Genomic DNA, 15,136 nt, shown 5'->3' on the forward strand with positions numbered 1-15,136 from the left:
TTCTCCAGGACGGATAATAACATTTAAAGCTATTCATGTTATAGCCCAACATCAAGTTTGCTAGTAAAACAAAAGGAGAAGAGAGGGCCTAGGATCCAGGATTGGGGGTTTTTAATGAAGAGGACTGGGAAAGGTCACACACTAAGGTAGACTGTCAGATTGGGAACCCCTAGGAGACATGAGTGCACTAGGCTCCCAGGGTGGGTGGGAGGAAGGGACTGTGACCTGGGCCTAGTTAAACTAAAAATAAACTTGAGGGAGTTAGGGAAGAGGGCCCCATAGGAATCCAAGGAACTTAAAACAATCGTCTCGACAGGGCTCTTCCCATACCCAAGAAGTTCCTTTGGGTCTATTTCTTTTCTAGATAAGGTTGATTATGATAAGCAGCATTCCTGCTCATGGGTCTCCTCTGAATTCTAATTTTTTCTTTTAAATTTAGAAAGCAGGATTTATTGAGAGGACAGAAAAGCTCCCATAGCAGGAGGGGACCAGAGGGGGTTGTCTGAACTCTACTTTTCTTTTTTTTTTGAGTTGGAGTCTCACGCTGTCGCCCAGACTGGAGCGCAGTGGCCGCTCCTGGCCACCGCAGCCTTGACCTGCTGGGCTCTGGCGATTCTTCCGCCTCAGCCTTCCAAGTAGCTGGAACTAAAGGCGCGCGCTACCACGCCCGGCTAATTTTTGATTTATTGTAGAGATGAGGTCTCGCCAAGTTGCCCAGGCGGGTCTCGAACCCGCGGGCTCAGGCAATCCACTCACCTCAGCCTCCCAAAGGCGCAGGATTACAGGCTGAACCACCGAACCCGGCCTGAACTCTACTTTTCTAACATCCTACTCCTAACCCCTGCTTCCAGTGGAGTGGTCACTAGCAAACAAACTGCATTAAACCTAGTACCAATCTCTTGTTTAATCATACTGCTTTCAGAAGAAGGAACTTAAATGACTCAGAAAATGTAAGTGACTTATCTCAAGTCATACAGCTAATAAATGGAAGAGCCGGGATTGGAACCAGAGTCTGTTTGGCTACAATGCCTAATACGCTTTCCACTGTATCAGCTGTCTTTAAGAGATGGAAGGGTTTGAATAGGAATGGAGTTAGCAGCTTATAACTGATTTCTAAATCTTTCTGGCAGTTATCAAATAGGTTGGCTTTCTTTAGAAGTCCTAAAAGCAAAGGAGTAAACACTCTATCTGATGGTATCTTGGCACAAGCTCTGTAATATCACCATAAGACATTTCATCACGCTGCCAACACTAAACGCTCAGAGCAGAACTGGGTCTGTCTTACTGAACCTGGCATGCAACAACTCAAGTGCACAGGTACACAGTAAGCACCTGCTGCATGGATACTGTTTGAGGAGAGAGCAATTTTAGAATAAGGACCATCAAAAGTGGGCAGATGAAGGGTCTTACATCTTAAAAGAATCAGTTACCATAGAACAAAAGTCAACCAAACCAATCTTTCTGACTTGGAATACAATTACAATAACTTTCATATTTAAACAGTAATCGAAGGGTATTAATATCTGAAAAATTCAGACCATGGACAAATTTTCTATTGCTCTTTCATGCAGGATGACCTCATTTGGTTTCTCTTCTTGGTAGCAATTTTAACACAAGATTTTTTGCTCCTTCTTCCCACCCAAGTTGGTACTTAGGAAATCTGAAAAAGAGGATGAAGTTAATTAAGCCAAGAGGTTGATGGTGAAAACAGGTGCAGGAAGAATCAGTGCTGCTGTTTGCCTAAGGTACCCAAGGCTGTGTACACAGAACCATAGCAATGGATAGGCTTCTGAGAGGTTCCTTGCAGCATTTTTCCTGGTTCCCAGGTTTCACATGATTGAATACAGCTGTCATCGTACAGTTTATATACAAAGGTTTTTTTGAGAATAAAATTTTATTAGTCCTGAAAATGTGTATAAACCAGATAGTTTCTCTCCTTTAGTCTGAAATAGCTAAAGTCAGAAAGAACCCGGATCTCCTTTCCTCTACTCCGTAGCCAGACCCTGCTGGTCAACAGCACAATTCAACTGGAAGGAGTTCGGCAGGGAATATTTTTCCCCAAGAACTATATAGCTTTCATAACCTCCTCAAGTCATCTCTAAGACAGGGTGAGGGCTAGGTAAGGATCAACTTCACCTCACACTTGTCAAGCTAACTCACAATATAGTCACTGATAATGGGTGCCAGTGAATAAGACAGAGCATACCTAGGAAAGGGTCCAGCTCCCCCTCAAGTTGCTATCTGCTGATACAGCTCTATACAAACCAACAGTCTTTTCTCAGACCATCTGTTCAGGCTGGCTTAGACAAACATGCTGGCATGCTTTGTAGGTTTCGTTCATAAGTTGAGACCAAAGTTCCCACATATCCATCTTTCATTGGTTTAGAAGAAATGCTAGGAGGGTGGAGAGGGCTACAAATCCCCTCATCTATTCTACTGCAAGACCTCAGAAAAGAATATGGGAACAGGGCACCTCACAGAATCCCAGCATCAGTGATTCACCCACTACCTTAGAAGATCCTAGCATCCCAGAAAACACATACAACTCAGAGAAAACACCTTGCTCAGAAACCAGATCAAGATCTTTCTAAAATGCCAAATGTCCTCCAGAGAAGACATGGGAAGTGTTTGGTCCCAATTTCCTGCCCCATCTTCACTTATGTTCCTCTTCTTACAGTATCCAGCCAGGAGCTTCTACCCGCAGGCCTCTTAAGAATCAGAACACGACTCCCATTTCTAGTCAACTTCAGCCATTTCTGTTTCTTCTCAAGTTCTTTCATTTCACAAAGTCCTCCAAAAATGACTATGTTGCTGAAAGCAACATGGTCAAGATTTCCTGATGCCTTGGTCTAATAGCGACTTATCTATCAATTATGCTACGAAGTGGTCCATAATGGCATTTGGGAGGATAAACCAAGCCATGTAAGTATTCTGCACTGAAATCAATCCCAAGTACAATCTGGACAAAATACCAGGATTCATTTCTTTGTCAGTCTTTTGATTGTTCTTCCTTTCCTAGTAACTCATTAAAGTCATGTATTGCAAAATGATGTTTCAGTCAATGATGATGGTCCTATAAAATCATAACACTGTATTTTTAGTATACCTTTTCTATGTTTAGATACACAACTACTTACCACTGTGACACAACTGCCTGCAGTATTCAGCACAGTTATACAGCATAGGTCTATAGTAGAAGAGCAATCGACTATCCCATACAGCCTAGGGGTGCAGGAGGCTATATCATCTTGCTTTGTGTAAGTGCCCTCGTGATGTTTATACTACGTCAAAATCACCCAGCTACACACTTTTCAAAATGCATCCTTGTCATTTAAGTGATGTATGATTATAATTAATGGGTGGAAAAAACACCTTTGTAAGAATGGAAAGAAGAAATTAAGCATGAAAGTAGTAGTGAGGAACCTGGATCAGGGACCAGATGACTGGAAGAGGCTGATGGAAAACAAAAAAATTAAGATAGCAGAAGACAAAATATGTAACAGAGTACTGCCCTTCGTGAAGAGGGAAATAACCTTTATCTTCCAAGATTTAGATACTGACATATTCAGGACCAGGCATGGTGGCTCAGGCCTGGAATCCTAGCACTTTGGGAGGTAGAGGCAAGAGGACTGCCTGAGCCCAGTAGTTCAAGACCAGCCTGAGCAACATGGTAAGACCTTGTCTCTACAATAAATTAAAAAAAAAAAAAAGCTGGGCATGTTGACATGTGCCTGTAGTCCCAGCTACTTGGAAGGCTGAGGTGGAAGGATTGCTTGAGCCCAGGAGGTCACAGCTACAGTAGCCATGATGATCATGTCATTGCTCTCCAGCCTGGGTGACAGAGTAAGACTCTGACTCAAAAAAAAGAAAAAGATGTTGACATATCAAGATAGTAAAAATATAGGGAGACATATAAGAAGGACTTGACAAATGATTGCTAAACAGAAACCTTTGAAGAACAATATTAAGAATAGTACTAAAACAACACTGTATTCAGGTAAAAAAAAAGACAGATTATGGTATAAAAAATGCTTTCAGCATTTCATGGAAGAACCTTATCTAGTAGCTGTAGATTAGGGTACCAAACAAAATCCTGCAGAACATACTGACAAAGCAAGTCTGTGAACATACACATAAAGAGGTCATACTACTTTACAGGGGAGAAGTTGAAAAACCAAGTCACAGCAGTTATTCACACGTTACAATGGACAATATCTCTGTAACTACCTAGTACTTCCCTCGGCAGTAAGACCTGAGCTTGGGGGAATTCAGCATATGACAGCATGTGATATTCACCAAAGAACCCAGTGATTCATTCTGTTTTCATCCCAACTCTTCCTGTTTGACCTATCAGCAAGATTCAACATAGCCTCTCTTCTGGACACACATTTGTCACTTGACCTCCTAGGATCATTCTCTCTTGGTTTTCCTGCTACCTCAATTGGTCACCCCTTGATCTTCTTTTTGGCTATTCTCCTTGATTTTTTTTTTCTTGCTATGTTGCCTAGGCTAGAGTGCAGTGGCTATTCACAGGTGCCATTATAGCACACTGCTGCCTCAAACTCCTGGGCTCAAGATCCTCCTGCCTCAGCCTCTCAAGTAGCTGAGACTGCGCCACTGTGCCTGGCTTCCTCCCCTTGACTTCTAAACATTGGAATGCCTTAGGGCTCAGTTCTTGGTCCCCTTCTCTTGACTAGCTATACACACTTACTTGGTGAGCTCATCTAGTCTTACAGTTTTATATACTACCTATACGCTATCAAAACTTAAATACTGGCCCGGCATGGTGGCTCACATCTATAAGCCCAATTCTTTGGAAGGCCAAGGCTGGAGGATTGCTTGAAGCCGGAAGTTCTTCAAAACCAGCCTAGGAAACATAGCAAGACTCCATCTCTAGAAAAAAATACAAAAATTAGCCTAGTTACTCAGGAGGCTGAGGCAAGAAGATCACTTAAGCCTGAGAGTTCGAGGCTGCAATGAGCTATGATTGAGCTACTACACTTCAGCGAGGGTGACAGAGTGAAACCTTATCTCAACAAAACAAAACAAAACTCAAATATTTACTTTTAGCCCAGATCTTTCTCATGAACTTCAACCTCTGAGCTATTTATTCAACATCTTTACCTGGATGTTTAAGAGACATCTCAAACTACCTGCACCTCCCCATCTTTCAGGAAATCCTGATGGCTATACCTTCAAAATATATTTAGAACCCAACCCCTCCCTACCTTGGGTTCAAGCCATCATCACCACCCACCTGTATTATGTGAGACTCCTACTAGTTCTCTCCATTTTGATCCTTGGCAACCCTATGCCTGCTCTCTCTACTCAACTCAGCAGCTGGAGTGATCCTCTTAAAATAAGTCAGATCCCCAATTGTTCCCTATGTGCTCAGTAAGAGGTCACATGACCACATACCCTGTGTGCCCACTCCCTCTGATTTCTCCTGCTAGGCTCCCTCACTTGCCTTACACATGGGTCTCCATTCTGCTCACCAAACACTCGGGGCACACTCTTATCCCAGGGTCTCCGCACCAGCTCTCCTGAAATGCTCCTCCACCAGATTTCTGCATGGCTCTATCCCTTGCCATGTGGAGGTCTTCACTCAGACGTGACCTCCTCGGTGAGGCCTATATGGAACATCCTATCTACAACTGCATTCCCTGCCCCAACTACTTCCTGTCCGCCCCATCCTACACTGCAGCATTTCTAGCCTTTAGACATCCTGTGTGATTTATGTCTTGTGTTCATTGTTTCCCCTGCTAGAATGTGAGCTTCATGATGACAGGCTGCTTTGTCCCTGCTGTATCTCCAATCTCTAGAACAGAGCCTAGCACAAAGATTTTTCAATAAATATTTGATGAATTAATGGAAAAGTGAGTGTACTAGACTGTGGAACACAAGCATGCAGAAAAATAAAAATCTCCATTTTTGGGTACTATCACCCAATGTGTCGATTATCCAAGTGTTTCTTTTTCTCCACCTTCCTACAGCCTATTTCAAATCTTCTTTTAAAGCATTTTTACTGTATATTTTTACTATATATTTCTGAGCAGAGAAATAAAGGAGTTGAAATCCTACCTGTCCTTCAGGGTCCTTTGAAATGCTAAATGCAAAAAAACTTTGTCAATGTCCCAAAATCTCTCCAGCCTTCCCTCAATTCTTAATTATCTTCTTTATGGCCTCAGAACCGCTTTTTTTTTCTTTTTCTGAAAGCAGGATTTATTGGCTGGACTTGGTGGCTCAGCCTGTAATCCCAGCACTTTGGGAGGCCAAGGTGAGTGGATTGCCTGAGCCTGTGGGTTTGAGATCAGCCTGGGCAACTTGGTGAGATCTTGTCTCTACTATAAAAAAATAATAATTGATCGCCTGAGCCCGCAGGTTCGAGACCCGCCTGGGCAACTTGGTGAGAACTCATCTCTACAATAAATCAATTAGCCGGGCGTGGTAGCGCGCGCCTGTAGTTCCAGCTACTTGGAAGGCTGAGGTGAAAGGATCGCCGGAGTCCAGTTGATCGAGGCTGCGGTGGCTGGGAGCGGCCACTGCACTCCAGTCTGGGTGACAGAGTGAGACTCCAACTCAAATAAAAATAAAATTAAAAAATAATAAAAATAATAATAATTTAAAAATTAGCTGGGCATGGTAGTTCATGCCTGTAGTTCCAGCTCCTTAGAAGGCTGAGGCAGAAGGATCACCTGAGTCCAGCGGGTTGATATGTAGCTGTGAGCATGCCAGTGCACTCTAGCCTGGGCAATGGAGTGAGACTCCAACTCCAAAAAAAAAAAAAAGAAAAAGAAAAAGAAAGGATTTACTGAGAGGACAGAAAAGCTCCCACAGTGGGAGTGGACCTGAGGGGGTTGCCCAGAACCCACTTTTAAATTGAGTGTGTGTGTGTGTGTATGCACTTATATGTATACCCCTTTCCTCAGTTCTGTTATACTGGAAGTTCTTTGAAGGCAAGAAAGTGTTTCTCTTTCAATGGCCCATAGAGCTGTGCATCATGTCTTACCTAAGAATACACAATAAGTTAACAGATTGAAGTAAAACCCCTCATCATTTTCTCTGAACAAACCTTGAAAAAGAAGGCTAAAGTTATAATCTACTAAGATGAGGTTTGATGAGTAGCTGTTGAGACAATCAATCTATTTTGCAGACAGGTAGAATTAAGAGTTTACTGCTATGCAAGCAAGGGACTACTCCTTTCCTGGAATATCTAAAAGAGGTATCCAAGACTCCAAGCATTTCAAAAAGGCCTGATTAAAACCATCACAGGGTCTTCAAGTTTCAAACCATGAAAGAATTACAATTGAGGATACTGACGACACGGAGAGTGCAGTGGCTGCCCTCTTAAGGACCACATAACCACTTATGATATGAGAAAAGTCAGATGGGGACAGCCAGTACTGTCATTAAAGTTCAGAAAGCTACCCCGACATCAATGCTCAGTTGCATAAAAAAGTCAATTATACTGACTTCTTCTTTTATCATATGTACTTCACATGTGTTTGCAACCAACTACTTATAACCAATTAAAAACAGCTGTTTTCCAGTTACATGGGAGGAAAAAGCAGTTTTCCAGTTACATGGGAGGCCTAACTCACTGAGTGAATACATATCTAGAAAAAGAAGAGAGACAGAGCATGCAGACATGTGCAGGCCTATAACGATGCTTTTACAGTTGTTTCCAGCCTACTTCATCAGTCTACTGCCAGTGGGGGTGGCTACAGTAACTTGGCAGTGAAATGCATGATTCTTCCTTCCATTCAGGGAAAACTTTGTCACATCAGAGAGCCCTCTTGAACTACTGATGAGTCAATAGCAGCCTTCATGCAAGAACAACTCAATCAGCCATGCAAGGAGAGTACCAAGGAGATCAATGTCTTGAGCTCCAAGGAGTTTTTTAAAGGTGAGTTTAAAAAGGGAGAAAGCTTTCTTGTCGTCGCTGTGTTTGTTTATTTGTTTGAGTCAGGGTCTCACTCTGTTGCTCAGGCTGGAGCACAGTGATATAATCACGGCTCACCACAGCCACATCCTCCTGGGCTCAGGTGATCTTTCTGCTAGACACATGCCACCACATCCAGTTAATTTTCTAAAAAGACAAGGTTTTCTATGTTGCCCAGGATGGTCTCAAATTCCTGGGCTTAATTAAGCAATCCTCCCGACTTGGCCTCCCAAAGTGCTGGAATAACAGGCATGAGCCACCATACCCGAGAAAGCTTTCTCCATGAGCAGTAACAATCACTGCCTAACTACTAAGTACTCACAACAATCCTAAAAAAGGTAGATGCTGTTGATGTTATCCTCATTTTATAAAAGTTTGTTGAGATTTGGAAATTCTTCCGAAGCTCCCAACTGGAAGAGGATTGGATCAGGCATTTAAGTAAGCATACTGACTCTACGGCATTATGCTTCCTGCCATTACTAGTGAATTCTTGGAGTAGAGGCAGAGCTCAGGAAAAACAATTTGGTCGCCTAAAGCAAGCCGAGGTGAGTGGATTACCTGAGTCCGTGGGTTTGAGATCAGCCCAGGCAACTTGGTGAGACCTCATCTCTACAATAAATTTAAAAATTAGCCAGGCATGGTAGCATGCTCCTGTAGTTCCAGCTACTTGGAAGGATCGCCGGAACCCAGCAGGTCAATGCTGAGATGGCCATGAGAGTGCCATTGCAGTCCAGCCTGGGTGATGGAGTGAGACTCCAACTCAAAGAAAACCCTAAAGCTCTTTCCAACAGGAAATGGGAGAAAGGGAAGGGAAGGACAATATAAATATTTTCAAGAGACACCCACCTCCCCCACACCTTGTCAAATCCATTACTTTCATACCTAAGTTACTAGGGAGAAAATGTTTTAGAAATTATGGATCTATACTGATCTTACTACATGTTGCAGTAACTATGTTCTTATATTTGAATGAACATAGTTTTTAGAAAGCTTTTAAAAGTGGGGCATTTTACAGAAGAAACTGAGGCTCAGACAATTATTGTTATATAAACTGCTTAGAATCACTCAGTCATCTGATTAGTAGCAGTTAAGTACAAGTTAGAAGACTTGAATCCAGGTAGGATTTTTTTTGCAGTGGCACGCTCATGGCTACCCCAGCATCGACCTGCTGGGCTCAGGCAATCCTTCAGCCTCAGTCTTCCAAGTAGCTGGAACTACAGGCATGCACAACCACACCTGGCTAATTTTTTGATTTATTGTAGAGATGAGAGCTCACCAAGTTGCCCAGGCTGGTCTTGAACCCCTGGGTTCAGTTAATCCTCTTGCCTCGGCCTCCCAAAGTGCTGAGATTATAGGCTTGAGCCACTGCACCCAGCCCTGGTAGGATTTTAAGCTTCATGCTCCTTTTTACAAACAATACTGGCTCTGTATGAAACTGCTGGTATATTCACTTTTCACTTTGTTTCAGAATTACCACATAAAAACAGATGTTCTTCCTACCTACTTCAGAGGTGTAAAACATATGTTCTGATGAACTTTTCCTTTGCCACAGCAAAATTCCTAGTTCTATTCCTTCCTCTGACTTTTTTTTAGAAATGAGTTATTATATTAAATAAACTAAAAATCGGACCTGATCTTGCCAAGTAGAAAGTTTTATAGTGGGTATAGGTCTTACATCTCAAAATCACCTTCTCACCCCACTAGAAGTCCTATGTGAATGACTTATCCTATTCATTAAGTTAGTTTTGTTTATGTAAATAAATTTCATCTCTTTGATGTTTGTGTAGCAAAAAAAAAAAAAAAAAAAAGGCCAGCAGTCTTTCTGAACAGTAGTGTGGAGAAAAAAAGATGTTCTTGCCTTTGGCTGGCACACAGGACTGCATGCCATTTAATTCCCTCTGTGTTTGGCACACACAGCAAAACACACAGCAGGCATTCAATAAATGCTGACTGCTTGTCATCTAGAGAGTCAAGTTCTGATTATGCCATTAAGATATGTAACAGCAAGCCAGCTTTCCCCTATTAGCCTATCTTGATATCTTAACACTCAACAGGTATGAAGAGAGACAGAAAGCGAGAGAGAGAGAGAGAGAGAGAGAGAGAGAGAGAGAGAGAGAGAGAGAGAGAGAGAGAGAGAGAGACAGTGAGAGAGAGACAAAGAGAGTGAGAGAATGCACTGTCCTCACCCCATAATTGTTTAAAAGTCAGGAGTTTTCAGACAAGATTTTCTCATCTAAGCATTCAAAGCTAGAACACAAAGGATGCATCTAGCCCTTAGATATTTTGAATATTTTTTACAACTATGAATTAATTGCCAACATTTAAAAATAGAGATATTACATATAAAATGAGAGCTACCAAGTATCCCTGAAGCAAGGCTGAAAAGTAGGGTTGGAAGCAGGATGAATTGAATACATGTTTAAAGAGCAGTCACACTCCTCTCCTGAGCCCACACAACCAGGAAACTGCCCTGTTCCCACATAAGCAAAGGCCTGGATGTTGCCATTTGGAATTGACCTAAAAATGTTTTAGACTGGAGACACAGGGCACAGCTGTGGGTGGGATTAAACAAAAATCTGCATATAGATTTATGAAACCCACAGTCCTAATCCCCATGGTTCTGAGGACCATGGTTTAACTGTTAGGCAAATTCTCTCCAGGTAAGAAACTGAAGATTTTTCTTTTGGAAAACTGATTTCAGTAGTAGAAAGTCAATAGAGAAGTCCAAAATTGAAACTTCAAAAATGTTATGAGCATATTATGGAGAGAGGAAGAGAAAGGGACTGTTGTGCTTTATAAATAAGCTTTATAGCTGGGCACGGTGGCTCACGCCTGTAATCCCAGCACTTTGGGAGGCGGAGGTGAGAGGATTACCTGAGCTCGGGTTTGGAGACCGGTATGAGCAACATGGCAAGACCTTGTCTCTACAATAAATCAAAAAATTAGCTGAGAGTATTGGCGCATGCCTATGGTTCCAGCTACTTGGAAGGTTGAGATGAAAGGATCACCTGAGCCCAGCAGATCGAGGCTGTGGTGGCTGTGGGTATGCCACCACACTCTAGCCTGGGTGGCAGAGTGAGACAAAAAAAAACAAAAAAATTTATATATATATATAAATAAACAAGTTTTATAATAGTATTTGATTTAAAAATTACATGCCTGTATTGCTTTTATAAAAAGAAGTACATAATTACAAAAATAGCAGAGGTCGTAACATAAAAAAGAACAATAAGGAAAAACAAAGAAAAAGATTCATAAACAAGAAAAGAGGTTGAGCATGGTGATACACGCCTATCACCATGGGAGGCTGAGGCAAGAAGACTGCTTGAGCCCACGAGTTCAAAGGCCCTATGATCATGCCTGTGAATAGCCACTGAACTCCAGCCTAGGCTGGAGATCCTGACTCTTAAAAAGAAAAATGAAAAGAAAAAAAAGAATGTGGTTGGGTCTATCAGAATAGTGGCAGGAAAGCTGAATCTCCAAATGAGCCAACACTTGCTAAAAATAATCTTAAAAGGTGTTTTGGTTACATGCAGAGCAAAATGACGATCAAAGGGACAGACTTGCTGTAATTGATGATGTAATGCCAAAGAGTGATACAAACAAACTCCTCAACTACTAGTTAGTAAATCCAACAAGAGGAATAATCATAATCCTGTCCCTGGTACAAAGAAACCCAAATACCAAGTAAAGAATGAGAACCAGGCGGGCTTGGTGGCTCAGCCTGTAATCCCGCACTTTGCGAGGCTGAGGTGAGTGGATTGCCTGAGCCCGTGGGTTCGAGACCCGCCTGGGCAACTTGGTGAGATTGCGTCTCTACGATAAATTAAAAATAAAAAAAATTAGCCGGGTGTGGTGGCGCGAGCCTGTAGTTCCAACAACTCGGAAGGCTGAGGTGGAAGGATCACCGAAGTCCAGCAGGTCGAGGCTGCAGTGGCTGGTAGCGGCCACTGCACTCCAGTCTGGGCGATAGAGTGAGACTCCAACTCAAAAAAAAAAAAAAGAATGAGAACCCAGAACCAACCACAACCTGTGTGGAAACGGCAGGGCTTCTGGCCAATTCTAAGCATAATGTAAGTAGATCATGGGTTCTGTGGCTTCCAGAAAGACTTATGTGATACTGGGTGGACTTTATGAAACACCGTGTAGCATACTTTAGTATCAAGGAGCCACTGATTTTTCTCTGGACTGGTCAGACTAATCTGCCAGATTTACTCAGTTATTCTTTAAACAGAGGTAGGACAAATTCAAAGGAGAGAAAAATCGGTAAAATAAAGAAACTGACATCACTTCTAAATAAACTTGGAGGTACTGTCTCTGAAGGACATTTAGAAGAAAGTGACATGAGAGCTACCTTATAAAAAGGGAAGGGACACCAGGGATGCATGTGCACAGAGAACAGAGAGAACACAGTGAGAAGGTGGCCACCACCAAGCCAAGGAGAGAGACATCAGGAGAAACCAGCCCTGCCAGCACTTTGATCTTGTACTTCTAGCCTCCAGAGTTGTGGGAAATTACATTTCTGTTGTTTAAGTCCCCCAGTCTGTGACATTTTGTTATCACAGCTCTGACAGATTAGATGGTCTATACCTAAGTCAGTACAGAAGTAGCATGGAGAGGAAAAAACCTCCAATACTGTTGCTAATGCTTTCCCATTCTTTCCATGTAAATGTGAGAAAAAGTCCAGAAAACAGTCCTGGGGAAGAGAGGGCATTATCTACTTTCTATTTAAAAGTCATAATGACTTAATAACTAAAAGCCTTTCAAGATTAGGAAAAAGATACAATTAAGCCTAAAGATTGTTTACGTAGCAAATCCTCACACATACCCCACAACTCTAAGATAAAAAAATAAAATATAAAAAGCCCAAAGCTTATTTCTCAGATAATTGATCTAGGGCTTATGGGCTGGGAGACTTCACCAAGAATGACCTCTAGTGTGATGACATCCTTTCTATTGAGGTAGACACTGCTGCTCCATCTGGCTGTGCTTCAAGGGTGAGCTGTCTCACTCATGCTTTCCACACTGTAGAAGGGGAAAGGCGCTTTTGTAACCTGTTTAGTAACTAGACCACAGCAACTGCAGTTAAGCCAAAAGTGGGCCTCAACAGGTTTTGCAAAGCAGATGTTGTTAACAATATTGCTAACTGAGCAACAGGCAAAGCCAGAAACTTCCCTAAACCCTGAGCACTACTGTGGACACATCTTGTGCAACATGCTGGCATAGCCCTCTAATATCTAATAAAATATCAGAATGGCCATTTTCCAGCTTAATGCCATGTATCACCTGGAACAGACGGCTGTATTGAGCTGTTTTGAGTATTAAAAATAGATGTTTTTCTACCAGTAGATAACACTCATTGAGCATGTGAGGACATTATTAAGAAGAATGAAGAAAGATTCATGCTATTTGAAAGCCCAGATGTCTTCGATGCAAATTTATGGAAAGCTGCAGGCTTTTCTCAGGATGTATCTAGAGCACATTCAGAGATATTTCTTCCTTATTTCTTTGATGTCTGGGGTCAGCAAATCTCCAGGGAACATACCTGTCCATCAACAAAGAAAGCCCCCCTTTAGTTCACATGACCAAAGGAAAGCTAGAGTCCTACCAATTGCATGTAGGGGAATAAGTAGGAATATGGGGGTGGATGAGAAAAGAAAAGCAAGGAAAGCAAGACAAAAATACTCCAGGTGTGAAACAGGAGGAGACTGGAAATAAAGGACATGAAGGAGAGCTATGAGACCTGAGGTTCCTAGAAGAAAAAGCAAAACCTAAGCACCACTTATGGCAGACAAAGCTATGCCTGAGGAATACAGTTATTAAATCTAGCTTTTAATTTTTATTTTACAATTTCCTTCAGTCACTTTTCCAATAAACTACTTAAAATGTTAAAAGAGAAATAGCTTCCTCTATTGCTACAGATCTGGCTTCTCAGGGTGACAGCATTCCAAAGGTCAACAGAGCCAACAACAGGAATGGGTTCATACTAGGGACATACCTGCTTCTGGATCTGCAGGAATCCTCCACATGTACAGGTTGAAGTCATCAGAGCCAGAAAGGATATACTGTTGGAACAAAAATATATATATAATATTACATATATATTATAACAAATACAGGCTGGGCACAGTGGCTCACGCCTGTAATCCCAGTACTTTGGGAGGCTGAGACAGAAGGATCACTTGAGGTCAGAAGTTCGAGAACAAATACAGGCTGGACAACATAGTGAGACCTCATCCCTACAAAAAATTGTTTAAAAATTAGCCAGGCATGGTGGCACATGCCTGTAGTCTCAGCTACTCGGGAGGCTGAGGCAGGGGGACTGCTCGAGCCCAGGAGCTGAAGGCTATACTGAGCTGTGACTATACTACTGCACTCCAGGCTGGGTAACAGAGTGAGACTCTGACTCAAAATAATGATAACAGTAATGAATACAATATATAATAATAAACATATTGATTTATAACACCTCTATCAGCACTGAGATTTTATTTAAATAAACAAGATAAATGGTCATGTATTTATAAGGCACCACACAGCCTGTTAAAAAATACTTACAAATCAAAAGAGTCGTTGGCCAAAACTCAGCAGCAACAACAACAAAAGACCCAAATCAAAAAAGGGCAAGGGATTTGAACAGACATTTCTCCAAAGAGGATGCATAAACAGCCAATAAGTACAGGAAAAGACGCTCAATATCACTAGAAAAAATTAGAGAAATGTAAATCAAAACCACAAAATACGATTTCACACCCATTAAGATTGCTGTTACCAAAAAACCAGACATGTGTTGGCAGGATGTGAAGAGAGTGGGACCTTTGTGCATGCCTGGTAAGAATGCATAAGGGTTCAACTATGTAGAACACAGTATGGCAATTTCTCAACAAGTCAAACATGGAACTATCATCTGACCCAGTAATTACGGTCCTGTGTATACATCCAAGAAATGAAAGCAGGAACCCTAACAGATATCTACACCCATGTTCATAGCAGCATCATTCACAGTAGTCAAAAGATGGCAACAACCCAAGTGTCCACCAACAGATGAAGGGATAAACAACATGTAGTAATACTCACAATGGAATATCATTTAGACTTTAAAAAGAAAGAAATTTGGACACATGCTACAACATGGATGAAACGTGAGGACATTCTGCTAAGTGAAATAAGTCAGTCACAAAAGAATAAATACTA

The 15,136-nt window shown here is 41.8% G+C and overlaps 1 protein-coding gene across 1 annotated transcript in view; it reads right to left on the reverse strand.

Moving 5' to 3' along the window:
• The window catches only part of DCAF5 (DDB1 and CUL4 associated factor 5), a 93,411-nt gene that overhangs the window by 10,991 nt on the left and 67,284 nt on the right, over positions 1-15,136 (reverse strand). The window contains exon 6 of the mRNA XM_008049060.2: positions 13,941-14,007. Within this exon, the coding sequence (XP_008047251.2) occupies positions 13,941-14,007 (67 nt within the window). The remainder of the gene's footprint in view (positions 1-13,940; positions 14,008-15,136) is intronic.

This window comes from Carlito syrichta, unplaced genomic scaffold, assembly GCF_000164805.1.
Source record: "Carlito syrichta isolate Samal-C Ts95f unplaced genomic scaffold, Tarsius_syrichta-2.0.1 Scaffold130478, whole genome shotgun sequence".
Taxonomy (NCBI): Eukaryota; Metazoa; Chordata; class Mammalia; order Primates; family Tarsiidae; genus Carlito; species Carlito syrichta.